Source organism: Oenanthe melanoleuca, chromosome 3 (assembly GCF_029582105.1).
Source record: "Oenanthe melanoleuca isolate GR-GAL-2019-014 chromosome 3, OMel1.0, whole genome shotgun sequence".
In the NCBI taxonomy this organism is placed as follows: Eukaryota; Metazoa; Chordata; class Aves; order Passeriformes; family Muscicapidae; genus Oenanthe; species Oenanthe melanoleuca.
The window spans coordinates 68,430,693-68,458,491 of NC_079336.1; the positions used below are offsets into that span (position 1 = coordinate 68,430,693).

The 27,799-nt window shown below is 46.8% G+C and overlaps 1 protein-coding gene across 1 annotated transcript; it reads left to right on the forward strand.

Annotated features, from left to right (window-relative positions):
• Window positions 1–223: 223 nt before the first annotated feature.
• On the forward strand, window positions 224–7,411 carry RHOU (ras homolog family member U). The gene is made up of 3 exons (XM_056487138.1): window positions 224–818; window positions 1,506–1,564; window positions 4,406–7,411. The coding sequence occupies exons 1-3, from the start codon at window positions 494–496 to the stop codon at window positions 4,859–4,861; spliced, it is 840 nt and encodes a 279-aa protein (XP_056343113.1). The 5' UTR covers window positions 224–493; the 3' UTR covers window positions 4,862–7,411.
• The last annotated feature ends 20,388 nt before the right edge of the window (window positions 7,412–27,799 follow it).

Below are 27,799 nucleotides of genomic sequence, written 5' to 3' on the forward strand. Positions count from 1 at the left end.
CAGGGCTCTCCCGCCCTGCCCAGCCCGACGCGCTCCCCTCACGGCGGCTCCGCGGGCGGCACCGCCCCCTCCTCCGAGCCCAGCCAATGGGGCTGCTCGGCGCGGCGAGCTGGCCAATGAGGGGCGCGCCCGCGAGGCGGGCCCCGCCCCCTCAACCGCCCGTGGGTGCGCGCGGGGCGGGGCGCTGCGGCGCCGCCTAGCGGCCGTGCCGCGCGGAGCCGGCTCCTCCCCGCCCGGCGATGTCACGCGGCGGCGCGGGGCCGGCGGCCGCGACTCTGGCGCGCGGGGCGCGGCGGTAGCAGAGCCGCCGGAGCCGCCGCCGCGCCGGGAGCCGCCAGCGCCGCCGGGGCTGGCTTCGCGCCGCTCGCGCCGCTCCTGCCGGCCCGCCGCGGCCCCGCACCGCTCGCCCGCCGCCGCGCCCCGCCGCCCCCCGGCCGGCGGCTCCGGGCAGCGTGCCGCCCCCCGGGCCGCGGGGCTCTGCGTGGCCGCGCGGATGCCGCCGCAGCAGGAGGGCGAGGCGGGGTACATCAGCAAGCCGGTGCCGCCGGGCGGCTGCGAGGTGCCGCCGGTGCCCCCGCGCAGGGTGCGCAGCGGGCGGGCGGCGGCGGCGCTGGGAGCCGCGCTGGGCGGCCGCTGCCGGGCGGCGGGGGCCGGGGCCGCGGCCGGAGCCGGGGCCGGAGCGGGCGCCGAGCCGCGGCGCAGCATCAAGTGCGTGCTGGTGGGGGACGGCGCCGTGGGGAAGACCAGCCTGGTAGTGAGCTACACCACGAACGGCTACCCCACCGAGTACATCCCCACCGCCTTCGACAACTTCTCCGGTGAGTGACCGGGGCGGCCGCGGGCAGCGGGGCGGCGGGAGGGGGCTCTGCCGTGCTGGGGAGCGGCGCGGTGGCCAGGCTGGGCGATTTCATTATGTGCTTGTGGGGAGCAGGACCGAGCTTGTCCGGCTGCCTTCGCAGCCAGCAGCACCGGCCGGTCTCCGGTGTAACGGGTGCCACGGGCGGCCAGAGCCGGGCTTTAATTGGGAACCCTCCGGTGCAAAGCTTAGCGCTCTCGGGGACGTCGGAAGCGCCTAAAGAGCAGCTTTAAATACTCGCCTTGTCTCGCCCTTAAAAGGGGAAGTCCAGGGTTTTCTCTGCGGTTCAGCGGGGGCTTTTCGTGTCCCGGGCGTGCTGAATGTGTACGAGGGAATAAAGCTGAACCTCTGTAGCAGAAGAATATCCCGGAATGCCGGGCTCGCTCTCCGCGCTGCCTGCGGAGGACTTGTGCCGTCGCTGCCTAACTCATCCCTTGTAGTAAAATGAGTCGGAAAGGCTTGTGTGCGCTCATGTGTTATAGCGACGGACTCCCTTCCAGCTCTGCTAAGTTGTAAAATCTAAAATAATTGAAGAAAAGGCTATAAGAGCTGCGGGATGGTAAATCTTACTTTTAAAATTTTTTTCTTTAACGGAAAACGTGTCAAGTTGAATTCACCGTAGTTTTCCTTCCTCCCTTCTCTCCTAAAGCTGTAGTGTCTGTCGATGGCAAGCCGGTGAGACTTCAGCTCTGTGACACAGCTGGTCAGGTCAGTGGAGCCACTTTACTTGATTTAAGTGACAGCGGGAGGGGAGAAGTTGTTGCCGTTGCGCAAAGCAGTCCTGCAAATGACTTCGTGGGTTTGAAAGTATTCCCGGTGTTTGATCATGTTATTATCTGCTGTCATTTTCACTGCTGCGTAACTCACTGCTTTGCCTGTCTGTTGGAGGGTGGGGGACGTACTGAGCCTCCACACAGGGGCTGGGCACAGGCTGCTGCTGTGCCGGCTCAAGCTGCAGCTCTGTTTAGCCTGACTAGAAAGGTTGAACATACTGGGGATTCAACAGCCATCTGGTTTTCTTTTTGGGTGGTTGTCACTGTCTTTATTTTTGCTAAATAACTGCGGGTTTAAGAATTAGGGTGTTTGGAATGTACACACACAAAGCAACCACAGCTGTAGGTGTCCAGAGACAGAGACTGTGTTTTTGAGGGGATAGAAGCTGGAGGGAGAAAAAAAAACAACTACTGGGTGTTGTCTGTGGAGGCTTCATGTTCACCATTCCTACCCATTTAGAAAGTGCTGCTGCCATAGAGCTGAGGTTTGCTGTAATCTACAGTCTGAAGAGATGAGGGTGGTTGATACCTCTCATCTCCTACTTTGCCTGATACATAAAAAGAGCCCATGTCTTACCATCTCAGATTTTCTGGAAGACCCAGGCTTGTACCACCCTTCTGCAACACTGCTCAGCAGGGGTTGAGGCTGGATAACCAAAAGTAGCCAAAAATATTTTGCTACCTTGCTGCATTTGAAGGCAGTGGGAGTTAGGGTCCTGTGCAGCTTTGTGGATCTAGGTCTATGCCTTCACCAAAACCACGCTGAAAAATCTCAGTGGTCTTAACATACAAACCTATTTAGATGGGTAATAACTGGGTGCCCTACTTACAGCAGGGTTTTATGGGCTGTGCAGTAGTAGACAGGAGTATGCCTTACAAACCAGAGCTAAAATCCTACAAACAGCCTTCTGCAGTTAGTGGTATGGAGTCAAACAGCAGTACTATCACATGATTTTGGACCCTGCTGAGGAGATGGGGTGGTACTGCAACAGTCTTGGCTGTGCTGCAAGCTGCAGGAGGGATGAAAAAACCCTGTCACACCTTGCCTTGCCTGCCCTTAGTGGTTAAGGTGTTTGCTCTGGCTGCCCAAGTGCAGCTGGAATGGGTAGTTACTGCCTTTAAAGTGAAGGGATTATCGAAACTGAGAGAAATTGTCCTAAGTAAAAGATTCCTGGCTGGATACTTTGATAAACTGCTGCTGGGAGATGGCTGCTGAAATCTGGAGCTAAAAAAAGCACTCCAGGCAGTGGGAAATTCTATTTCAGCATCACTAGCCCAAAGAGATGTAGAGTCCCTGCAGGCCATGTACCTACCATTGAAATGGCAGGAGTGTACTTAAGATATAAAGGGAACTATTTCATCTTAGTAAAAACCCTTCAGATCTGGGGTTTGCTTCCAAACCCATTGAATTGAGCCCTTTTGAGGTTTCTCATGTAGCAAGGAGAGGCAATTACATGGCAAGGTGCCTTTCTGCAAACAGCCCTGTTGTTCAGAGCAGCATCTCTCAGTAAATGTGGGTTTTTTCTTGAGAGGCGTGGTGAGAGCCTGGTTTCCTCTGAGGCTTAATCTGAGAATCAGGAGAGCTAATGAATCTTACTTTCTTGACTGCTGTTCTATAAATGTCTGTCTCTCTCAGAGATACTGATGCAAAAAATTCATTTGAGCAGAGCAAGATTTCTGAGGCTTCCAGGGTGCTTTAAACAGCATATCCTGGGCCTCCAGAGGCTTTAAAGCAAAATTTCACATCTCAAAAATTAACATGCTACTTGCAATTCCTCAGTAAACTGAGAGATATATTCAGCTTTATGTTTCTGTGCATTTTCAATTCCAAGCATTTGAGAACATGGTGCATTTTAATTAAAATGTCACTGCCACTGAGGCAAATCCTACCTGTTCAGGCTGCTAGTGTTACCCTGGTTTTATCCTGTTGTCAGCATAAAAGCAGTCTGCTTGGAGTAACCCTTGCTTCTAGCTGCATTTTTCCCTGAGGATCAACACACCTTTGTTACAGTGAGGCATTTGACTTTCTTGTGGCTGCATCCTGAAGCTGAAAAAGGGCCTTGCTTTGCTGGAGTTCGCACTAAAAGAAAAAAAAAATCCCAGAAGAGTACTGCTGGGAGGCCTGTGTGCAGTTTGTTTGATGTGGCATGGGTGGGAGGGAAAGGTAAAGCTCTTACTCTATGCCATTGGCATGTTAAGCCTGCACATTGTAAGTCATTATTGCTCCCATCAGATTTAAATCCCTGGGCACAATGGCGGGGAAATTATTCCCATATCCTGTTGGATATTGCTGAGTAGTTACCAGCTTAAAAGTCTACTCCAGGAAGGGTACCCAGAAAGGTACACATGCTGCTGCATATCTATCTGCTTTGTGCTCCTCCTGAGAGCTGCTCACTGACTCACCCCAGGAGGGATGGGCCTGGAGAAAGTGCTCTCTCCCTCTTCAGTGTGTGGCTCTGTAACCCGCTTCCCGCAGCTTTGCTTCTTTGCTGAAGTAGGGCAAAGAGCAAAGGAAATATTTAAGCACTTGAAATAACCTGCAGCATTAGCTGGAAAATCTCAGGTACAAAGAGAAGCCACCACCTTTGTCCTGTGTGCCCCATGGTGGCAGGGTGCCTGCTGGCTGGGCACAGGTGGCTTCTGCCGAGTGGTGTGGGTGCTCATTTTGGGTGCCTGTCACGATGGCTGTGGCAGGTGATCCTCAGCTTCACCAAGGCTCAGGGCAGGCTAGAGCTGCTCTTCCTGTGGCGTGCTAACACGGTTCTGTTGCGTGCAGGATGAATTCGACAAGCTCCGGCCTCTGTGCTACACCAACACGGACATCTTCTTGCTGTGCTTCAGCGTGGTGAGCCCTTCGTCCTTCCAGAACGTCAGTGAGAAGTGGGTTCCCGAAATCCGCTGCCACTGCCCCAAGGCGCCCATTATCCTGGTTGGGACACAGTCAGACCTCCGGGAGGATGTCAAAGTCCTCATCGAGCTGGACAAGTGCAAAGAGAAGCCGGTGTCGGAGGAGGCCGCCAAGCTCTGTGCTGAGGAAATAAAAGCCGCGTCCTACATCGAGTGCTCCGCTTTGACTCAGAAAAACCTCAAGGAGGTCTTTGATGCAGCTATCGTGGCTGGTATTCAGTACTCGGATACCCAGCAGCAACCAAAGAAATCCAAATGTAGGACTCCAGACAAGATGAAAAACCTCTCCAAATCCTGGTGGAAAAAGTACTGCTGTTTTGTATAGGGGCTGCAAGGACCTGAGTGCTGCTCTGAGGAAATCTATAGAGGCTATATTAGCTGAAATCTCAATTTGTGTCGTCTTGAGTGTATAGTGTAGATCTGTATGTATGTGTATATGTTGCTACTGGATAACTCGGTTGCCCTTTCAAGGGTTGCAGAAGGATTCTTAGTTTAATAATTGCTATATATCAGGTCTGGCGCCCAGTTTTGTGACCAGAACTACTCATTAAGGAAAAAAAAAAGCACCATGTGTCTGTGAGCGTAGAAGGATTTGTCCAAAGGATTCAGCTTCTTCTGTTGTAAGGTGTATGTGATGGGGAGGAGCATAACAGAGGCCTTCACTGCCAGGGCTTTGCAGGAGGAACGCACAAGCAGCTGGAAATGTAGAGCTCTGTACATGGACGATCAAAGGGAAGAATAACACTGTGCCTCCTAACTGACATTTGTAGCTTTAAAACCCCAGTCTTGCTCTCTTTGGTGTCTTCCCAAGCCAATGCTCTTAGGGATCACTTTTAAAAGGGTATGCAAGAGGTGTAATCTATACGCAAATGCCATGGTTAAAAAGGTCATGAATATACCTTCAGCTTGTGGTGAGGGAACCTAATCCCTTATGGAGCTGACATCTCATTTGTTACCTCCTGACTTTCAGAAAGTCCTTTGTGTCCTCCTTTCCCTGCCTTTCCCAGGAAGCCGAGTGGAAGCCCGAGAACATGACCAAGCTTTAACTCGCTACCTCGAGCAGTGGTGATTTTCTCTGTGTTTTTGCAGACATGACGACAGTTCATCTATTTCAGCTCAAAGGAATGTAAATACTGTTGTGTTGGGGTTTTAATTTTTTTTTTCTAAGCAATGTAACAAATACCTGTGCAGCACCATATAAACTACATCTGGTTTTAAGTCTACAGCCAAGAATTTCAGGATGCCCCACTTTTCCTTTTAAGGCTGCTAAACAAATAACCAATCAGGCAGATTGAGATTTATAACAAACTAGACTCTAGAAACTGAGGCTGCTGCATCCTCTTCATTATGCTGTTTCCAACCAAGTTAATGTTTCCTTCTAAAGGCAACAGTCACTTGTGGTTGAATCTTGTCCAAGTTCATAGTTGTGGAATTATCTGAGGCCATCCCAAAAATGTAACTGATAATTCTTTTCTTTTCCCAGATCAGTCCAACAGATTAATTGAAATGTGCCTATAAAGTAGCTGAGGGACCAACATAGAGCTGAGTGTGACCTCTTCTCTGACTGAGTCTGGTTCCTACTGAACTCTAAGCCTAATTGCAATTCTAGTGAGTTTGAGAGACCCGAATGATAATGTGATTCTCTGCAAGGATCAGTATTTAAACCTGTTCTGCAGAGGTTTTAATTTGTGCCGTCTGTCTGCCTTTTTATGGCCACAATTACTTTTTTCCCTCCCCTAGATAGTTCAAGGTAAAATTATATTTCTTTTTTTTTATTTCCCTTTGGCCCTAGCCTTGAAGTGACCTTTTCCTTATTCTTAAACTAAACTGTAGTGACAGAAGGCCAGAACCCTTTTTCATCAGAAATGAATCAATGTCTGATATAAAGAACTGTGGAGACCATTTGAGTTGATCATGCTGACCACAGTTTACCTCCTGGCCCATTAAGGAAAATGACACTATATAAATGGATTCTGGGCTATTGGCATAGGCACCGCAGACAGTGTTTTTTCCTTCTCTACAGAAGAATGAGTGCAGAATGGGTAATATTCCATCACTGAAAACTTAAAAATGGGATGGAAATCTTTACCTAGGGCCTAATTCAATAAAAAATATGTTGGCTTCTGCACTGGAAGAGCCTGGAAAAACAATTTCCATAGCACAGAAGCTGGATGTATTTGACTTGGTTGCATCTGGTTGGTAATGGTTTAATGTTTACTGGTCCTGAAGTTAACATCTGAGCCTTTATATTTCTTACTCAAATACTTCGACAGGATTTCAGATATGCAGTCATGCCAACATCTTGGAGAAAAACAAAGCTAGATTTATCCTGGGTGCTTTGATTCTCTGTAAAAAAACAGTCTCAGTCACTCAAAAATGTGGGTTTGAGGACAAGACAGGCTTGAATCTGAGCAGCCTTCATTTACAAAAATAACAAAATTTTCTCTGCAAGATCATACTGCTTGGTATCATGCTGAACTGGGAGCAGTAGGTTATACTTTATAAGCAGCCTGTTTCATAGTCTGAAGTAGCATTACTTCTGAATGTAGCCAGCTGTGACTGTTTCTGAAGATGTGATTTATATACAACTTCTTATTGCCCTTTACTAGGTGTGTGTAAACTGAGGTCTAATAACTCTATGGATACTGCTCTGCATGGGGCTACACAGGGTCTAGGTTTTAGAAATCTTACTTTTAAAATTACCAGTATTTTATGAGCATAAGTGAAGGGGAGATGTCTCTATGTAGTCTATAATCTGATGTGCCTTATAAAAAAAAACTCTCTTCTGTTTTCTAAGTGTAGGCTATATTCCAAAAGAAATATTTCATGTGAGAATGATATAAATGAGGTATTTGGAAATAAACTCTGACCTGTGTGTGTGTCTGCCAATGCTGCCTGCTCAAGGAGGCTGGAGGGCACCGTGCACTATTCCAAAACCCAGTGCCCCAGCAAAACACCTCTGCCCAGCAAACACAGGCTTTTCCCTGCACTGTTCCATCCCCAGGGGGCTGGGCTGGGTGGGAAGGGTACAAAGGCCAGCTTTCTGTCTCCCTGCCAACACAACAGCATCTTGCTGTGGCCCTGTGAGGCATGGACAGGCTCATTGTGCCTGGCCCTGAAAGTGGGGTGAGCAGCAGGGAGCACAGCACAGCTGGGGTGTTTTACCTGCTGCATGCTGTGCCACGTGTTCTGGGGGAGCCACAGGGCATTTTTGGAAGAGCAGGGCCAAGGTGAGTCAGGTGTAAGGTTGTTTGTGCCCAGGAGCTGCATGGCTGTGGCACAGAAGCCTTCCACCTTTCGGTGCTACTGTGTTAGCCAAGTGGGAACAGCATCTAGACCTCCAGGCATTCCCATGGATCCAGTGTCCTGCTCCAAAGCTGCTCCAGAGAAGGAGCTTTGCTCTGCACCAGCCAAGGTTGGTAAACTGTTCCCATTGTGTGTGTTTTTCTGGGAGCTGAGAGGAGCAGGCATGCTGGAGGTGGTATATCAGGTTGCCCTCCCATGCCACCTGTCTCTTGGGTTACAAGGCCAAGGCATTTTCAACCATGGTAATGCACACAACCTGCACAAAGTAGAGGAAGGAGATCAGTGCACAATTCCTCTTTCTCATGGTTGGTTCCTCACTGGAGCAAAGCCTTCTCTTTGTTAGGTGCCAGGCTGGGAGGCTGGTTCACCTGGTGCCTGCAGCACAGTGACCAAGAGCCCAGCTGGGCAGCAGCTCCTTCCTGGTGATAATCTGGTGTGGAGTCACCACTGCCCTGGCTGGTGCCTTCAGACAATCGCTTCCATGGGGTTTCTGTGCTGCAGGCAGTGGAGCTGGGGTGTGCTGCCTGGACACCAAGTCACCCCACCTTTCTATGCTGACTTTGCAGGAAAAGGGGGCTGTTCTAGCTTAGAGTTCAGAACCTGCTGTTGCCAAATCCTGGCACAGAAATCCTGCTGCCTGTGGGGCATTGCTTTTCTACTGGGATTGGGCTTCTGTCTTGTGCTTCCTGGTGTCTGGACAAGGCTAAGGCAGTTCAGGTCATCCTTTACCCCACAGTAACGTTGCCTGGGTGTGTGCTGTGATCAAAAGGCTCCTTCAGCTGCCCTGCTTCAGTTACTGGATGGGCTGGCAGCTGAGCTGATAAGGGCATACTGAAGTAAGCCCATGGTACGTAAGGATTCCCAGAAATGCTGAAATAACTGATGGTTTGTGATGGATGGGAGATCTCAAGAGAGGACTTTGTTTTCTTTCATTTGAAATTAAACTGCTAGGAAAAATAAGGATTTTTTTTTGTTTTGTTTTGTTTTTTTTTTTTTTTTTTTTTTGTTTTTTTTTTTTTGTTTGTTTGTTTGTTTTTTTGTTTTTTTTTTTAATGGTGAAAAAGGTAAATTTTACCATTTCCCCCCGTTCAGCAGATTGGAGATACTCTAGGGTGCAATTGAAGGTTTACTAGAGCTGAGACGTTGACAACTGTGACAGTCTGTCCTTCCAAGGTGTCTGTAAGGACACTTCACCACACTGTTACTTTGCTTTTGATTTTCTTTCTAGACACCAGTTGCTCACCACAGAGAGGGGGGCACTGCTGCAGGAGATAAGGTTTTTGCATGACCACATGGAGCTGACCTAATGTTCTCATATGTATTATCCTTAAACACTGAAGCTTGCTGAAGAATGTGAGTGCCCCTACAATCGAGCAACCTTTCTGAGCTCTAGTAATTGATATGTTCAGAATATGTACAAAAGAAATCTCAACTTCTGCCTTTAGTGTTGCCCTGGTGTGCAGCAAAGTGAGGAAAGAGGAAAAACAACTGCTCAGGAAAGAGTGAGCCATTATAAACCTCAGGAGAACTGGCAAAGGGACTCTGGGGTAATGGGGAGTGTTAGACACTACTTTTACCTACTTTAGTCATAAGCAGATTAAAAGTGCAATTAGAGTAATGCATGAGGAAATGAACAACCCCAAGGAGGGCTGTTAGGTATTAAAACACAGCCTTTTCTTTAGGAAGTCTCAGAGCTGTGGATAGCTGGAAGCTGGGAGGAAAAATCACTGTACGCAGTAGGGAGAAATCACTCAGCCTTTGCTTGGTTCTTACATTCTCTCCTTAAGCATCTGTGCTGACTGGAGACAGGATGTGGGATGAGGTGGACTTTTGGCATCAATCAGCCTGACTGTCCCAGTCTATTTAATGTTTTTGAAAGAGCAGGATGGGTTTCAGGCCAACAGCAGGGCCCCAAGATCCAATAAGACCTTCTGAAGCCTTAGCTTCCCACATTGCTGGCAGGCAGCAGGAAGATACAATGGTTGGGGCTTGTTCATTACTCAGTTAGTGCAGTCCTCTATGTATAACCTGGGGAACAAGCAGCTGTGTAATCCAATGAATTTTACCATCTGAGGCCGAGTATTCTTCAGCACTGCTGATTTATTTCTCCACAGTTTTAACAGGATGAATAGATCAGTGATGTGTATGAAAAAAGGCATAAAAACTCAGCTTGGAGCAGCTTTTTATGCAGCAAGGGAAACGTGTCTAGAGAAGGAAGCGTGAGGAGCAGCCCTGCTGATCTGCAAGGGACTGTACCAACCTGAGGAGCTCCCCTGGCTGAAGGAGACCTGCACTAGACTCTGATTCAGACTAGTGCTGAAGAGTGTCCCCAGGCATCCCTTGTTCCTTAGGTCTGTGCATTGCAGATGGATCCTGATATTATTGGAGGCAAAGCAGGAATTATTTCACCCAGATCAGCAGAGTTGCAGACCTGTAAAACTTTATGTAGCCTGAAAAAGACTCAAGCAGGGATGCCTGTTGAACTGCTGGCACTGCAGGTACACTTATAAATGCCTCTCTGTGTCACTTTCCCCCTGGCTTCACTGGGAGGGGGGAATATCGATAGTCTCCTGCAGCTCAGACTTGCTGGTCTCTGTGGTCCCCTGGCATGAATGTCCCATGTAGCTATCTGTTTCTCACAGGATGTTTTTCACTCCTGATCCACAGCTCATTCAGTTAACTCCAAACATTTTTCTAAAGCCCTTCTCTCTAGGAGGGTAATTTTAGCAGCAGTGGCCGATTTGGGTTAATGTAGATGGGATAAATACAACATGGGATCCAGCATGGTCCTTGTCCGGACAGTCTATCACAGTGGAATGTCCCTGGCCATGTGTGTGCCCTGGGCTCTCTGTGGCCACCTGGCTTGTGTGCCTGGTCACAGAATCATTTGGATTGGAAAAGACCTGAAAGATCAAATCTAACCATTAACCCAGCACTGCCACATCCACCACTAAACCATGTCCCTAAGTGCCACATCTGCATGTCTTTTACATACCTCCAGGGATGGTGACTTCACCACTTCCCTGGGCAGCCTGTTCCAGTGATGCCAGCCCCTGAGATGCTTGTTAACAGTAGCAGAAAACACGTTCCAAACGAAAATGTGACTTATTTTTGGCATTTCCATTTTCAAGTTGCTGATGGAGTGAGATCTGCGTGCACGGTGTCCTGCCGTTTGTCCTGGCAGGCGCTTGGTCTTCCGTGGTTCAGCAGGGATAATAACACCATAAAACAGCTGTACTGTTTTCCTCTGCCTCACTACACTTCACAGTCTTTCAGCAGAGGAACACTGAGCAACAATTGTCTGAGGGCAGTGCTTGGACTATGATGGAGCCCCTGCTCCACCACCCTCTCTTTCCACAGCCGCCCCTCCCCTGCATTCCCCTAGGCAATTTTCTTATTTATTTTTAATTCAAAACGGCATGTTGCCTGAAGCCTGGTGCTCAGCATTTTTCTGCTGCCTGTATCCCATTCTTCCATCTTTTGAGCTCTGTCATGGCCTTTCCACATTTTAATTACAAGCTCAGCAGGCTTCAGGCTTCCCTGTTCCTCAGGGCTGAGCAAAACCACTCCTTTTTATTTTCTGCTCATTCTCGCATAATCTTTCACAACCCACCTGGGTGAATCTGGGTATGGCTGGCAGCATGTTGCAGAGCAAAGACTAAAGAAGATGGGGTTGTGATAGTGAGGGGTAAAGTCTGCTGCTGCTGCCTGTTGTGGGGGTGATAAGGCTGCTCTGAATGCAGGGGCAGCTCTTGACTTCTTGGGGTGAGGGTGCCTGTATCTGCTGGGCTACAGGCAGAGCCCTGGCCATTTTCAAAGGGCTTTGAAGTACCCTGTGACAATCTCCTCTGGGAGATAAGAGATTGCAGGGAGAGGAAGGCGTTCCTGGAAACAGCTTTAACAGCTCGTATGTTTATCTAGGCTGGGTAACCCAGAAGGAGGCTGCTGGCACCTGAGAAGATATGTGGGATTTAAGCAGAAAATGCAAAGTAATGCCAAACCTTGGGATTCCAAAGTTCAAATCAGTCAATTTTCTAGCATTCGATTCAAACCTGCAATTAAACAAGGTATTCATGGGTACATACCTCCCTCATCCTTTCAGTATTTTACTGGTGGTGTTTCAACAAAATTTTATGGAAATCCAGCCATCCTGTCCCTGAGACCTTCCTATCCCTAAAAAAGCCTTTACCCCATAGAACAGCAGCAGCTTTCCAGAAGTATTTTCCTTCAGAGAAGACTGACTGGCACTTTCCCAACAGAACACATTGTCCATGTGGTCCATTATTTTACTCTTTATTGCAGTATCTACCCTCCATGTGACCATATGGGAAATAGCCTGTTGTGAGAGTGCTACCAGGAAGGAGAAACTGCCCAGGGGTGCTTCTGATCCAGAATTTTAATGGATCTATGATCTTGACAAATATGAAAGTCAAATGACTGCTATCTGCATCATTCCCTCCATCAGGAGCACACAGATAGTGAAAATTTCCTACTGCACCACAGTGCTATAAAGGCTCTGTTACCCTTGGCCAAGATTTCCAGGTGTGACACAGGTCTTTGCCACTTTGGTGGGTAGCTCACCAGGAATTGGTCAATAGTTTTGCTGCTCACTGATCCTGTGGAAATCAAGTCCCTTTATCATTATTCCAAGTCCAATTGCACTAATCTCCAGTTACATGTTGCCTTCAAGAGGCCACAAATCTTTTGTGGTGCCTGAGGTGGGAGGCAGAGCAGCAGTACAAAATAATATTCCCCTGCAGAAGTTCTTTGAGAAAGAGGTCTTCATGTCCTTTTTCAAAGTATAACTTAAGTTTATTTTGATTCATTGGACAAATATTTTGTGCAGGGCGTGTCATTTGCCCAGTTAGAATGGATACTCATTACATTTTGTAAAAATTACACTGAGAACATTCCCATCAAAAATTTGGCACTTGTGCAAATACGACATTTATGGTGGCAACCCAGAGAGCAGATTTGGTCTAGTGATTTCAAAATATTCCAAATTTTCTGGGAGGCTGTGATCCCAGATTTTCAGCAATATACAACTGCTGTTGCTTGACTTCAGGCAATGGAGACACTTGATATACTGTTGCTCTAGGCCAGGAAACAATGGAGAATGATATTATTATAGCTGCTGCCTTTAGCAGGAAAATGCAAAAGAAGCAAGTTGGATTCTAACAGGGTTTTTAAAGAGGTGAAACTTCCCCTTTTTGCATTGGGAGTTTTACTGTCAGGATGCAGACAGCAGCCTGTGGATGTGATCAGGCATTTTACCTCTGTGAATCCAAAGAAGCAACTGTTACATTCAATGCTTTTGGGAGCAAAAACATCCAAATACTGATGAGAAACAAGGGACAGGAGGCAGTTGGCAAGGCTGATGATGGAAGGATGCCGTTGTTGTTAGGGATCCAGGCCAGATTTTTGGAGTTCTTCATCTGAAGGGTCAGCTAAAGCAGCCACTAAACCCCTTTAAAGTGCCACAAATCCATCCTAATTGAGACCAGGTGGTTCTGACTGGAGGCTGCATTTGCCGGTGAAGTTTTGTGGCGTGAGCCAGAACTGGCTGACCAGGAAGCAGCCCCAGATCCTCATCGATCTGCCACAGTTCAAAGTGAATCCACATGTCCCAGCAGCTTTCTTATGGGTCCTTTGTGCTACTTTTTGTACAGCTGTGGTCTTAACATTTATGAGGCTTGAAGTGTTGACCTGTGCTTTGGATGCAGAGCACCACAGAGGAGAGAAGTAATGGAAGTGGCAATGGGCAGGGTCTGGGCTGCAACCAAGCAGTGCCCTGGGACTGCTGGGGCTCCTCACAGTCCTGACATTGTCATTTCTGTATTGAACAGGATGAAAAGGTGTTTGAGGCTGGGAAGTGCTAGATCCTAGGGTCCTGGTTTTACACAAACCCCCATTTGCTCTGCAGTCCAACCTATCAGCATCAGAGGCATTTCCACTGGAGGACAGCAGTTGCTGCACAGGTTCCTGTTAATTTTCCAGTAATACTCTGTGTTTCTCACTCAGGCACTTCTGTTTCTGATGATTAGGAATAAATGTGGCAAAAATATAGCACATTCTGGTGTTTACACACAACTTTGTCTCCTTGGGTTGACCAGAGTGGAGGTTCTCAGGACATGTTGTCCATAAAATCCCCATTATGGAGAGGCTTGGCATTGCTCTTTTTTTCCTCATTTCTCTTTTCCTATTCTGCATGGTGGTTTTATTCCCAACAGCAATATTCCAGATTGATAATTTCCCCAGGTGCTGCAACCAGGCTGGAACTTCTGCTTCAAAGACTATTCCACAGCTGAAACACGTCCCCTCTCAAAAGTGAGCACTTGAGTGGGAAAATGTGCAATAAATGGAATGGTAACATTGATGGTGCTCATTTGGAAAAGGAGATAATCTCCTTTGTTTGCACTACCACATGTTAATGGGCGAAGCATCTGCGACGTTTTCTCAATAAAGCTGGTGCTGGATTTGTCTCCATTGCCTAGAAAATCCTCTTTAATCTTGTGAAAAGCTATCTGTGTAATAAGAAGTATATCATGACTTGCATCACTTTGCTTTTCCCCCTCTATTGTCTTGATCCGATGTGGTGCCAATTTGCAAATATTTAGCAGGATTAAAGCATTAGGCTTGTGTGAGGGGGAGAAGCATCATGTAATGTGAAGAGGAAAAGAAGAGACAGAATTTATTGTATAGATATGCTTCCAGACATTTTTTATTCAACACTTAAAATCTTTTGGTTTTACTTCTCCTCCAGCAATCTTTGCATCCAGGCAATTCATGCCTCCACCTTTTATAGCTGCTAATAAAAATTAGATGTTGTTTGGTCCTTTTGGGCTGCATTTTGGCACAAATAAAAACCTAATTTGTCTGTGATCCATTTGGCAGTGCTTAGAGGTGGGATTGCTCTCTCTGGGTAGCTTAGGAAGGCCTTAGCTTTGTGTGCTTTTCTAAGCAGGCAGATGGGGCTGCTTAGGTGAAGAGCAGGAGAGTTTAGGTGAAAGGAAGAGGGAGAGAGGTGGGGTTTTACCTTTGCAGTCTGGTGCTTTGGCCTGCAGACTCAGGTCCCAGTCTGCTCCCAGTTACATTGTGTAACTCTAAAATACCTGATTTACAGCAGCCTGCTCTGGATTTAGCTCTGTGTAATTGATGACAGAGTCTGGTCCTTATTATTCATTCTGCACCCAGCCAGTTTAAAGGGTCAGGGAAAATATCTGAGGAACAGAACTGCCTTTGATCTTTGGTTTAATATTTCTGCTACGTTTTACATACACAAAGAGCTATCATGGCCTTTTGCTAAGGATTGTTTGGTGAGGAGAGATGTGAAGTAGTCCCTGTGATGGAGAGGAAGCTGTGGGGTGAGCGAAGTGTAAAGTAGAAATGGGTGAAAGAAGAAGATGGATTTCTCCTCCTGTTATTCCCACTAATAGGGCTATATGCAGGTAAAGGAAAGAAAAATGGTTAGTGAGTACACAGGCCTCTTTTTTAGATCTTTTAATTTGAAATTGTTGGTTTGTGGTGCCACAGAAAATGACATCATGAACACCAAAACTGTCCCTGTAATACATAATGGGATGGTTGCACTCAAGGATTCACATTTGCCAAAATATACCCTACACCTGCAATATGCAGTCATTATTCTAAAAAAAAGACATTTCAGTTTGCTGTTTGCACACGCTAACTTTTGTGACATGGGTGGTGATATTTAATTTCCCCACTGTCCCAGAGTGTAACAGGAAGTGTCAAGAGGGTTACAGAGAGGTGATACACATATCTGCGACATCTGATCCAGATATTCACCAGGGCCCAGCTGAGAAGTATTTGATGCTATCTGAGCATAACTTGCTTTTCTTCTTTGCTTTGCAATTCACCTGTAGCAAACCAACGGATGGAGACTTGAGAGGTGTTTTTCAACACCTTATGAGAAGCTATGCAGCGTGGCTTCCCCAGCATGCCAGCAGCTCAGGTGTTCCTTTGGATCCTCCTCAAGTCAAGCTATCAGCCATGCAGGGCAACCAGTGCTCAGAGGGTCAAGATGAACCCTTAGGGACTATTTTAACAAGATTTCCCATTATCCAGCAAGTCTCCAGCGCAGACAGATTGTGGTGGCCACTGTGTGTTTTGAGGCATCAAAGAGGAATGAAGGCCTCTGTTAGGATTGTCAGAGTTGAAGTTGGGTCCAGATTATGCAAATAACTTTGTAATGGTCCAAGGGTCCAGTCTTGACCAGCAAGGTAGGAGTGAACATGAGGTGGGAAGGAAACTAGCACAGAAGCACAGAGTCTGCTGTAGGGAGAGAAAGCCTAAGGGTGGGCTTGGGCTTCACAAGTGTTTTACTTTTAAATTCCTATCCCTCATTACTCATTACTACTTTAAGTTAAGATACCTGTGAGGGACCTGCCTGCAAAATGATAGTGCCTAGGGAAAAGAAAAATTATATGAGCACACATTTTCAACAAATTCCTTGTATTGATCAGAAAAGGGGGCTGTCTTTAAAGGCTGTTCCAGTCATTCAGCTGAATACATGACAGGAATGAAGAGCTCTTCAAGTGTGTATTGACATTTTTATCCAGTAGCATATAAAGCACTGCTGCCCCATTAAAAATCTGTGTATCTGGTGTGTGTGTTTGCAAATTTTGTCTGCTTCTTTTGCATACTATTTCCATGACTTGTTGATATTCAAGCTGATGCTGTGGAAAATTGGCTATTTTCACTTCACACAAGGAATTAATTATACTTTTGCCATCCTGACTTGCAGAATTCATGCCAGATAATTTTTGTGTAAGATTAGGGGACTAAGCAAACCTATGAGAAGCCAAACAGCCCCACTCCCCCCACCATATTGAGGGACAGGCAGAGGACAATTAATGTCTTAGGAAGGTTTATGCATTTTGGCTTGCATCCAAGAACAAACATGATAATGCCTGGAAAAAAACACATTTGTCCACAACCTGTGCCAACTTTTAGCTTTAAGTCCATGAATTGTTCCATATGTGACAGACTGATAGGACAACCCCACAGACAGACTTGTAGGTCTCTGCTCACAGAGTGCTGGGTGAGCAGCAGCAACCCCTCCAAGTGAGTGAGATGCCTGCAGCCCTGCTTGAGTTTTGCAAAAAGACCCCATCCTGCTCCATCCTGCTCAGGAGAGGCTCTCAGCAGCATGTGCCAACCCCAAATTGCCTGGATCCCTGGGTTACAGCTGCACAGAGGACCCCTGGCAGTTCTAAGCTCCCTGCTCCCTGCTCCCTGCTGCACCCAGTCCCTGCAGCGCTGAGTGGTCCAGGAATCCCCAGGGTGTGCTCACACACCCTGCCCACACAGGCCAGGAGAGCAGCAGGGCATTGCCTCACCTGGAAATACCTGAAATACCTGTAGACCACAGGTGCTCCCTCACTGCAGCTTACCCAGCACCCCAGGGACCTTCCTTCCCTATATTCCAGCTTTTCCTCTCTGCCTCCTCACTCCTGCTTCTGCCTAACCTTGGCAGGACAAGGGTTTGCCCTGTCCTTCCCTCCCAGGGAATGCAGTCCTCTCTTGGACCGTGCAAGGGTTGGGGTTTGGATTGAAGCTTTGCCTTGTGGGGCCATTCCTACGGTTTTGGAGTGCATTTTCCTTTCCAAGAATCTGCTCTCCAGTACAAGCACAGTGAAGAAATTTCCTCTTGTAACTAGTCCTTGAGCTTTAGAAAAAAATACAGCTTATCTTTGAAAAAGGCTGGTTTTGTTTGATAATTTTTTAGTTTTAAACACTAAGACCAATGTGGGTTTTATGTCAGCTCTAAGAAGCCTTTATTTACCCTTCAAAGAACTTTCATTTACGTTCTAAAAACCTGCCCTATAGTTGAACCTGGAGGGCTGAGCAGGATTCCTCTCTCAGAATTCCAAAAGACATTCTTCCATGTTTCTCATGAGGATTTTGAACACCTCCAAAGAAGGATCACAGTCTCCAATAAATGCATTATGTAGGATATCATGTCCTGAGATTCCGCCCACAATGCAGACCTAGCCTGTAATCCCAAAGTTTCCATTTCCCTTTGTGTAATCTCCATGTTTCCCTGCTTGGGGCACCCCAGTTTCCTGGCTAGCAATGGCACTTGGCCAGACTGTGCTCTCAGAGATTTTGCAGCAGTATTTTCTTTGCAGCTGAGTGCCTGTGTGATCATCCATTCCCTCCATCACCTGGACAGTGCCCACAGTCCTTGCAGAGCCAGGCACTCAAACATCAAGCAGCCCCCCCCAGGCATTTTGATCTTTGTTTCACCAGCCTGAGCACACAGGGTGAATACACAAGTCACAAGTGAGTGACCTGTGCAGGAAAGTCTCTCCCAGCCAGGAGTGGCTGTCAGTGATTTAAAGCTGCTGTCTGCAGGGAGCAAGGGAACCATGGCTCCATTGCTCTGCACACAGCAGGGAGCAAGGGGGCAGATATCAGGCTCATCAGGCCTCACTTTGTGTCAGCAATAACCACAGGGTCACAGGAGGATTCTGTTATTAAAGAAAATAAATTTGGGTAAGTTGGGCAGCTATTCTCCAGTGAGCTGTTTGAGACTGATTGATTGGCCCACAACTGGTACCAGGAACGTGAGGGATCTCTGACCAACTGCTGCTTTTACAGCCCTGCCTCTCCTTCTCCCCATCTCCACTTTGTTCTCTTTAATAGATGAGCAGAATAAAATGCAGGTGAACTCTGTGAACTGCAAACAATGGGAGCTCAAAGCTTCTTGAATTGAGACATTAGGGGCAGCACAGAATGTACTTTGTGCTGGGGCAGGTGCCTCTGGAGGGAAGTAAGCCACTTGTTTGGGGCATGGACAGCATTAAAGGGAAGGAAACAATAATGTGAGAGAAGGAAAGGAAAGGAAAGGAAAGGAAAGGAAAGGAAAGGAAAGGAAAGGAAAGGAAAGGAAAGGAAAGGAAAGGAAAGGAAAGGAAAGGAAAGGAAAGGAAAGGAAAGGAAAGGAAAGGAAAGGAAAGGAAAGGAAAGGAAAGGAAAGGAAAGGAAAGGAAAGGAAAGGAAAGGAAAGGAAAGGAAAGGAAAGGAAAGGAAAGGAAAGGAAAGGAAAGGAAAGGAAAGGAAAGGAAAGGAAAGGAAAGGAAAGGAAAGGAACCTCTAGAGGAAGTAAGCACAAGTTTTTTAGGCCTCTCAGTGTAAACAAGAGCAAAAAATCATGCCAGTGCTAAGCTGGGTAATGGGAACTGATGGGTTTCTGGATATAGACCACAGCTTAATATAACTTAAAAAGAAACTCAGTAGTGTATGTAAATGGGGAGATAGACTGTATTGCCCATGAAATAGCTTGGAGGGTCTGGAGATACCAAGGGAGGTAGCAACAAAGCTCAGCATCAGGAAAAAAAGGTAGTGAAATGAAGGATGGTAGTTCCTACCTACTGAGAGAGTAAGAGGGAGGCAAAACAACCGAGGACACATGCAGGTGGGAGAGAGGAGGTTAAAGGCATTTTGTTGTACAGGATGCCTCCTCCTGCTCAGTGTGAGCCTGGCCTGGGGCATAAGGGTGAAAATTTAACAGGATAGAGCCTGTATTAATAGCAGGGACAGTTTGGACCCCAATGTCCAGGCACAAACCACAGCAATCCAGTGTGAAGAGCAGCCTGCATGCTGCCTGCTGAGGACTGAGAAGAGCATCCCTATGACAAAACATCAAGGAGGAAAAGGAAATATCCATTGTTTTCTTGACATGTGAATGACATTTTTATGGAACTGGACACTGCCTGGAGTCTATAAAAACTTGGGGAAAGGCATCCTCACTTCCATCTCCTCTGACAAGAAGGGAATTTGTCACTGGGAAGGGTCTGCCCTCCCCTGGCATGGGGCTGCAGAGGGAATTGATCCCTGCAGCACTGGTCCCTTAACATCAGTTTTAACAAGGCACAGTGTGTGATCTCTGAGTTGGTAAAAACCTATTTCACCATTGCATTTCCCAGAATGTATTTCAGGGAAAGATGATTTATGGTGATGCTGCCTTGGGTATCACCACAAGATGGGTCATTCTGTGGATGTGCAGGGAGTATTTCTTCATGCTGGACAATGGGCTGCTCTGCAGACAACAGGGAAGCTGCCTGGGGTGTGTTCAGCAAGCAACATCTGTCATCTTCTATGGGATGGTTGTGTGGTGAACAACCAGTGTCCAGCAGAAATATGATAGTGAGGTGGAAGAAAAAAAGTCCTCAGTCACACAGCAGATGTGATAGACAGCTGTCACTGCAAAGCCACACTGCTCATGACTTGAGTGAAAGACAAAAATGGAAAGTAAGAGAACAGTGATTCATTTTAGGCAAACAAGGTGGAACTAATACTGGTAAAATCTAGCAATGCTCACCACCTAGGAAAGAGTTAATTCCTGCATGAGCTTCTCCTAGCACGGAAGGTGGGAAGACTGACATCTCCCCCAGGCAGTGATCAGCCATTGAGATTTTTTCCTGATGATGTAACAGTTGTAACGTGACATCTTGCACACCTTTCCTGCTTGGGGTGCTTATCTGCAGAACAGGAATGATACCCCTACATGTTGCTCTGGCAGTTGCCATGATGCCATGAAAACCAGATGATTTATTTTCTTTATAATAAAGTCAATTTTTTAAAAAAAGAAAAAAAATATTTTATTTATCATTGCTTTGTTATGTAGCACTGTGTGCCACATTCTTGCATTTCAGCTATTCCAGCATGGACCATTTATATCAACATTTAGGATATGAACGAGGGGGTGCAATGGAGGGGAATTAATCCAGTACTTCAAAAATAGTGACCCTCATTGCATTGGTAACAGGACAGCAAATCCTTTCCCTGGTGCACAGGAGACATGCTGGAAGGGCATTTGTCTCCTCCAGGCTCCTGTATATATATGTATATACTTGCATGTGTGTAAATGTCTAAAATAAGGTGAAGCAGCTCAAAAAACGCCAGGTAACCAAATCCTCCAACACAAGTCAAGGGCTGGGCTGCTTTTTCAGAATAAATTTATAGTTTGTGGAGGGAAGCAATCGTTTTGTGATTGCTGTGGGCTATTTTAGGTATCTAACACAGGAGAAGATGAATTGTTTCCTGTAAATGCCTGTTTATCTCTTTTAACTGAACCCAGGGTGTCTGGCTCACGTGTAGATGTCACTCACAAGTAAAGACATTTCAAACAATTCTGCTGCAAAGTCTGGGAAGAGACCGCAGGCAAATCTCCCAAGAGAACTCAAGCCCCATTTAACAGAGAGCTAAATGAGCAGATCCCAAGGAAACAACTGAAAACATGGCTCCTGCAGCTCCTGAAATGCTTCTTCCATGTTAACTACATGGTCCTGGAAGTCTTTGTTCCATCTTCCCTTCAGAAGGGAGGTGTTGGTAGCTGAGCTGGAAGGGCAGTGCTGGCAGCTTCAGAGGGTGTCTGTGGGGCATCTGCTCTGGAGCTCCACTGGGCATTTCACACTGAATCACAGAATATGCTGAGCTGAAAAAGTCTGATTCTCCACGGGAGAACTGAGTCCAGTTTCCAGCCCTGCACAGGACCATCCCCAAGAATTCCACCATGTGCCTGAGAGCATTGTCCAACAATTCTTGAACTCTGCCAGGCTGGTGCTGTGATCTCTTCCCTGGGGAGCCTGTTCCAGTGCCCAAACACTCTCTGGATGCCCAAAGGCAGAAAGGCCAGAACACTTAGGCAGTTAAATGCTAAGTATTTGCCAAAGTTTCTGAAAGAGGGCCTAGTGAATAAAAGCAAAGGTTAGCAAGGTGCAGCACCTGGCTTGGGGCAGCTGCTTTTGGAGTAGGTGTGCAGCTCTGACTGCTACAGAAAGGAGCCAACTGAAGTAGAAAAATTCCAACAGAACATAGCCAGACTGCTGCAGGGGATGCAGGAAAGGCAGGAAGTTTAGCAATGCTGGATTTGTCCTCTCAGAGGAGATAAGGAGCTGAGGCCATTAATAAAGAGTGCTTTGCTTTTCTCTTGCAGTTTCCAGCTAAGGGCATGAAATGTTCACATTGTCCTGTCACTGTGGGGTTGATACCTGTGCCCACCTTTTACAGAGGGAAGCAGAGAGGAGGGCTGTTGTAAGTGAGCTCACACAAAGCCAGGCAATGCCAACACTGGGAAGAGAGCTATGGCTTCCAAACCCTCATCCTCTACTTCTTTGGCAGGTGGTGCCACCTGTACTGAAAGACTCAGGCTCTCATACAACCCATTCTGTATCATGCACAGCAAGATAGATACTACCTGAGGAATAGAAAAGGGTCAGAAAATTGAAAGAAACATTTTAAAACTTTGCTTGCTTAGGGCAGCAGGAAGTTTGCTGAGGTGATCAGTGATTATGAAGACAAGTGGGGTGCGCAGGATTTATGGTCAAAACCTGAAAGTGTCCTTTTGAACAAGAATCCCTGCTCAATTTCAAGTAAGATAGGGCAGGGGTCATCCACAGTACTGGGTGCTAGACAGAATCATCCTGATCCTTGCAGTGATCCATTAATTTTGACTGGTTTTATTTCCTCAGTGAAAGCCATCTTATGGCACCTGAGTGTGCCTCAGTTTCCATTCTAGGATGGAGAGGTCAGTCCTTCCTGCCTGGGAAAGTAAGGGGGACAGTAAGTCTCTCTAACATAATTACTCCTTTAGTTTCTTATACTGAGATTGAAAATGCCTGGAGTACATTAGTAGTTGTTGCTGAATAGAGCCCTTCAAGAAGTTAAGAAGGGCATCTCTGGGCCAGGATCATGGGATCACAGAATAATTCTGGTTGGAAGGGTCACCTGTGGACTCTTTAGACCAAGCCCTGCTCAAAGCCAGGCCAGCTTTGAGGTCAGGCCAGGTTGCTCAGGGCTTGATCCAGCTGGGGCTTGAAAGCCCCCAGGGATGGAGAGAGCACAGCCTCTGCTTGTCTGAGCTGACTGGTGGCTGAACATGGATGCAGGAGAGACAGACCTGTCAGATGTGGTTCCATTTCAGGAAGACATTAATGAACCATAAGGCTGAAGGATTTCCTGTAGTCACAATTCCATGCCTGCTTCCAAGCCTGCTTGTTCCCAGTTTGCTGGAAGACCCACGGTGCAGTGTGCTGTGGCACTGGTGTGACTGTCTCAGCTCAGAGCAGTGGCTGGAAGATATTCCCAGTGGATGTTGCAGGCTATCCTGACCTCACACTGACTATTAGACCTTGGTTTTATTAGCCTACTATTAAAGTCTGGGTGTATCAAGTGTATTAGATCAAAAGTAAGGCTGGTATTTCTACTACTACAAATCAGCATGGTGACATGCAGACATGCTCTTGGAAAGAAAGTAGGTAAATGTTTAGAGAAAATATCTCCTTGGCTTCTGAGAGAAAATAAATTATATGTAGTGGTATATGATGAAAACAATGAAATCAGATATTCCTTTTGGCTTCTCTACATAGAGCTTTTTTTCCTCTTCCTAAATGAAAGCCCAAAATATTAAGGATTTACGCTGCAGCAGACTCACATTCTCTTCTTGAAGCCCTGAAGGCTTAAAAAAGTTCAAACCCAGACATTTGTCAAATGAAATGTTATGTTCAGTTTGAAACTCAGCTTAAGCACTGTCTGTGTTATCCCGTTAGTGAGGCTTCCCCAAATCCCATTTGCACATCAGAGCTGCATATTGCCTTGCAGATTATTATGGTTACTTACAGTGGCCTCTGACAACACTCCTAATTTAACAGTGCAAAAGGGATGCTTTCAGACAGGATTGAGGGAAGGAAAAAGAAGGCTAGGAGTAGCAGCACATTTTGGGCACATTTTCTTTATCTTCAGCAGAGACCAACACATTAATTTGGGGCCAAAATAAGTTCTAGACCATCATCCATGGGAGCTGTCCCACAGTGCCAGCCTCACACTGCCCAGCCCCTGCCAGTTCCTGCCTTCTCCACTGTGATTTCTCATCTCTCCCTAGCTGTAACCTGAAATCATCACTAGGTACAGATTCGATCCTATAAATTCTGTCCAAAGAATCTCAGGCTTTTGAAGTGTTGGTCTCCAGGTAGAAATCCACCTTTGCAGCTTGCTGCCTGTTCTCCTTAGAAAGCCAGGATGAGGCCACCTCTTTATGTCCCAGAGCCAGCAGGGCAAGCAATCTCCAGTCACAATTTGATTCTGTGATAGTGCAGCATGGTTTTGGACATGTGCAGCTCTACACATGGTGCTTCCAGTGCTGGGAAAAGATAGGAACACTCTTTTCCCATCACTGGAAGTAGGCTGGCAGGGGATATGGGGAGGATTACTCTGTCCCTGTTAGTGGCGATGAGGAGCACAAGAAAGGTTCTGGTTCTCTGAGCAGCATGGGGCCAGGAGCACTTGCAGTTGCAGACAGCCTGCCAGGGTGGGGTTTGTCCCTGCCCTGATATTCTCCTGTCATACTCAGATTGTCACTGTGCAGCCCCGTCCCCACCTGGGGATGGAATAGACCTTAGCACATATTTAATAATCTTCATGATTTTGGGGAGGAAAAGTAGAAAGAAGGAAAGACTCCAAACTTGTCTTTTTGGCCCAGACAGCCTATTTTATATTTTGTCCCTTCACCTGGAAGGTGCTGGTCCAGCCCTTCACAGTATGCACATCCACAGCTGGCAAACCTAGTTATTCCCTTTGGCAAACCCACCAATGTGTGCACACAGAATTTCCTAAGATCACCTTCTTGGTGAAGTCAAAGCAACAACCTTTTCAAAGTCTTTCAAGGTTGTCATTGAGCAGCAAGGCAATTATAGCCAAATACTTGCATATGTACTTGCCAATGGTCTAAAGAATTTCCACACAGTGGTTCTCAATTACAATTGTCTTTATTGGATGTGAGTTGCCAATGATATCCACAGAAAATATGTGCCTCTTGGATCAGTCCTTGGTTAAGGTGGGAGTAGAGAGTGAAGACATCATGTTTTTCATGAGCTGTAATACCTCTAGACTCAAATTGAGAATGAAAGCAGTTTGGTCTAAGGGTCCAAATTTCTGGCTGAGCCATTCTGACCCAGTGTTCCTCCTGCCTGGGCATGTAAGAAGAAGCATTTAGGATCATTAGATGATCTTAAGCTTTGACCTTCCTATACTTCATGTCTAACTTTGTCTCTCCACTGGATAGATGCTTGGAGGAGAACCAGGGGACTGTCAGAGGGACCAGAGCAGGAAATTGTTTCATGAGCCAAACAGAAATTGGAGAAGGTTAAAAATTAGCTGTGTGAATTCTCTGCTGATATCAGTTGGCCTAACATAATGAAGGTGCATTAATTTACTGTAGGAAACCATCTGACACTGCTCTTTGTGCAGGACTGTGCTGACAGAGCAGCAGCCTCTCTGAGAGAGACAGGGAAGGCGTTTGTCCCATTTGGCACCGACCCTTTGCTGTGGACTTTGCAGGCACATTTATTACTGCACAGCCTCCACAGCAAGAGACAGTCAGTTTTGCATATGTGAAAAATAATGGGTCTGGATGCAGAAAAGCCTGTGGAAGCCCTAAATCACACCAAGTTTTCTGTAAGTCTCCCCTAAATCTGGACCAATATCCCTCAGCAACTTGTCCTGTAGATTTACAGTGTTTGCTGCAAACAGTCTGTATGAAGCCTGAGCAGCTGAAATAGAGTCTGAGGATATCCTCAGCTTGCAGTGCTGTCATTAAACATTAACAGTGAGCAGCTGGATCTTCCATGGGCTGCACAGACTTGTGCTCCTGTCACTGCTAGTGGAAGCAGGTTTGTAAGGAGAGGGAAGAAAACACACCCTGGCACGCACAGCCCAAACCATGAGGAATGGAGGAGCAATGGATTGACACTGGGACTGCCTATCTTTGCCTTTGAGGATGAGGTGGGAGGCATGTGTCCCTAAGGTGAGAGGCTGGGTTAAGCAGGGATGGAGCTGTCTCAGGGAGCCATTCATATTTCTTTGATGTTCACATCACTTTCCATCCAGCTCAGCCCTGCAGTGTGGTTAGGCAGAGAGGACATTTCACAGGGGCTCAGGTGCAACATCAGACAACAGAAAGAAAAATAAAATAGAGGGGTTCATTGATGATATTTGAGATGAGAACCTTGTGGTGTGCCTGTGCTGTACTAGCTGCTGTACTAGCAGATTTGGGATGGTGCAGATGCTTTCCCACAGCAGGGCCAACACAGGAGCTGGCCACTGCCAGCCTGGGCATCTTCCAGGCTACAATTCACAGCAGGTAACATTGATTTTTGCCCTGTAGACCTCCTTGCTCTGCTGCAGACAGGTGAGGGCATTTGCTCCTACTCATGCAGGACCAGGAGTGTCTCTCCTGCCACCAGTCTAGATGCAGTTCAGCAGACAGCTGTGCTAACTCCCTGGAAATCCTTCAGAAGAGAATTAGTGGGGAAAGAAGATGAAGATAGACAAAAGCTTAGGGGCTGACAACATGAGCATCCCAAGTTGGACTTACCATCTTGTGCATTGTTCTGTGGTGAATGCCCATGGACATCCCTTGCTTTAGGACAAGTAGCTCAGCCAGCTCAGGACTGTCCCATAGCCTGTGCCATGGTCTAACCCATGAGCATGGCAGCTGCTGCAGGTAGCCATGGCACTGTGCCCATGGCTTCCACCTTCCCTTGGCTGTGCAGCCTTACCTCTGGGCTTGCCTTTGAAGGGCCCTTTGCAACCTTCTCAGGGACAGAAATCTGGGGTAGTGACCCTGCAGACCACCACACTAACCTGTCCAGAGCCCTGACAAATCCTCCTGCTGGCCTCTGCTTTGCAGCTCTGCACCAGTGCAGGTTGTACAGACTGGGGCTGGGGGCTCAAAGTGTGTGCATTCACCCAGGCTGGTTATGGGGGGACCCTGTCCCAAGGCTCAAAAAGACACACCCAGCCACTGAGGTAGCCTGCAGTGAAATTGCAGTTAGATAAACCAGTCTAAATATCTCCTGATGATCCCATGTTCAATGTGTCTCTTAACTGAGGTGGAGCTTGTTGATCCCGTGAAGACTGTCTAGTGACTGATTTTCTGTGGCTCAGCCAAAGAAAAGAAACTCCTGGGTCTGGACTAGTAGATTGATTTAACCAGGACTCTTCTCTCCAAGGGAGAACTGCTAGATACTGGCATCACATCTTTATTCATATAAAATATGCACAATTTGCCTTTTTTACATGCAGGAGTCATTTGGGGTAGTACCACTCAACTCCACAAAATCAAAATGACCTGGGCTCAGAATGAGTTTGTATTTATCCCAGACCCTGTCTACACAGGAACTTGACTCTGCTTCCAAAAGAAAGCCAAATCCACTCTCTTTTGGAGTTCATTTTCAGAATGTGGTGCCACAGCTGCATAGGTGGACAGGTAATTTCAGCAGAAGTTGATGAGTGACATTAAACTTAGAACTGCCAACCCCACAACTCAGCACAGTAAGGTTTTGTAAACGTGTCCCTTTACATTTTCTTCCTTTTTTTTAAAGTTACTGAAGGTTTCTTGCAATGATGACACACTTTTTTATAGACAAATATGTTCTTCATGGATAGCAGAGGTGGTGTTTTTCCAGTCTAGACTCAATTCATGTTGGAGCACAGGGGAAGACAATACACAGGAAGTCTTTAAAATACAAGACAAGAGCACGTGAGATGATGAAATAATAATTGGAAACTCTATTCATCAGAGTATTTAAGCATCTGACTGATTCTGCCCAGAAGCAGTTCCACTCATTTCACTAGGATTAATCATGAGACAAATGGATACTTTAAAGTATCCTGCAGAATCATGGCCTGAGCAAAAAAAGCTCATTAATCTGATTTTTTTTTTTTTCACATGTACATGTTTCAGGACCCACACTTTGCTTGATGAAGACTCTTGCCAGAGCTTGTTTTACTGGCAAACCTGGAGTACATGCTGCAATCCTGTGTGAGGAGTCATGGAAAACACATTTTAAATGCCCGTCCTTGAGTGCTGGTGCCAGGAGGGGAAGAGTCCCAGTGTCTTGTGATTTATTTGTCTGAACAGCATAGCTTGGAT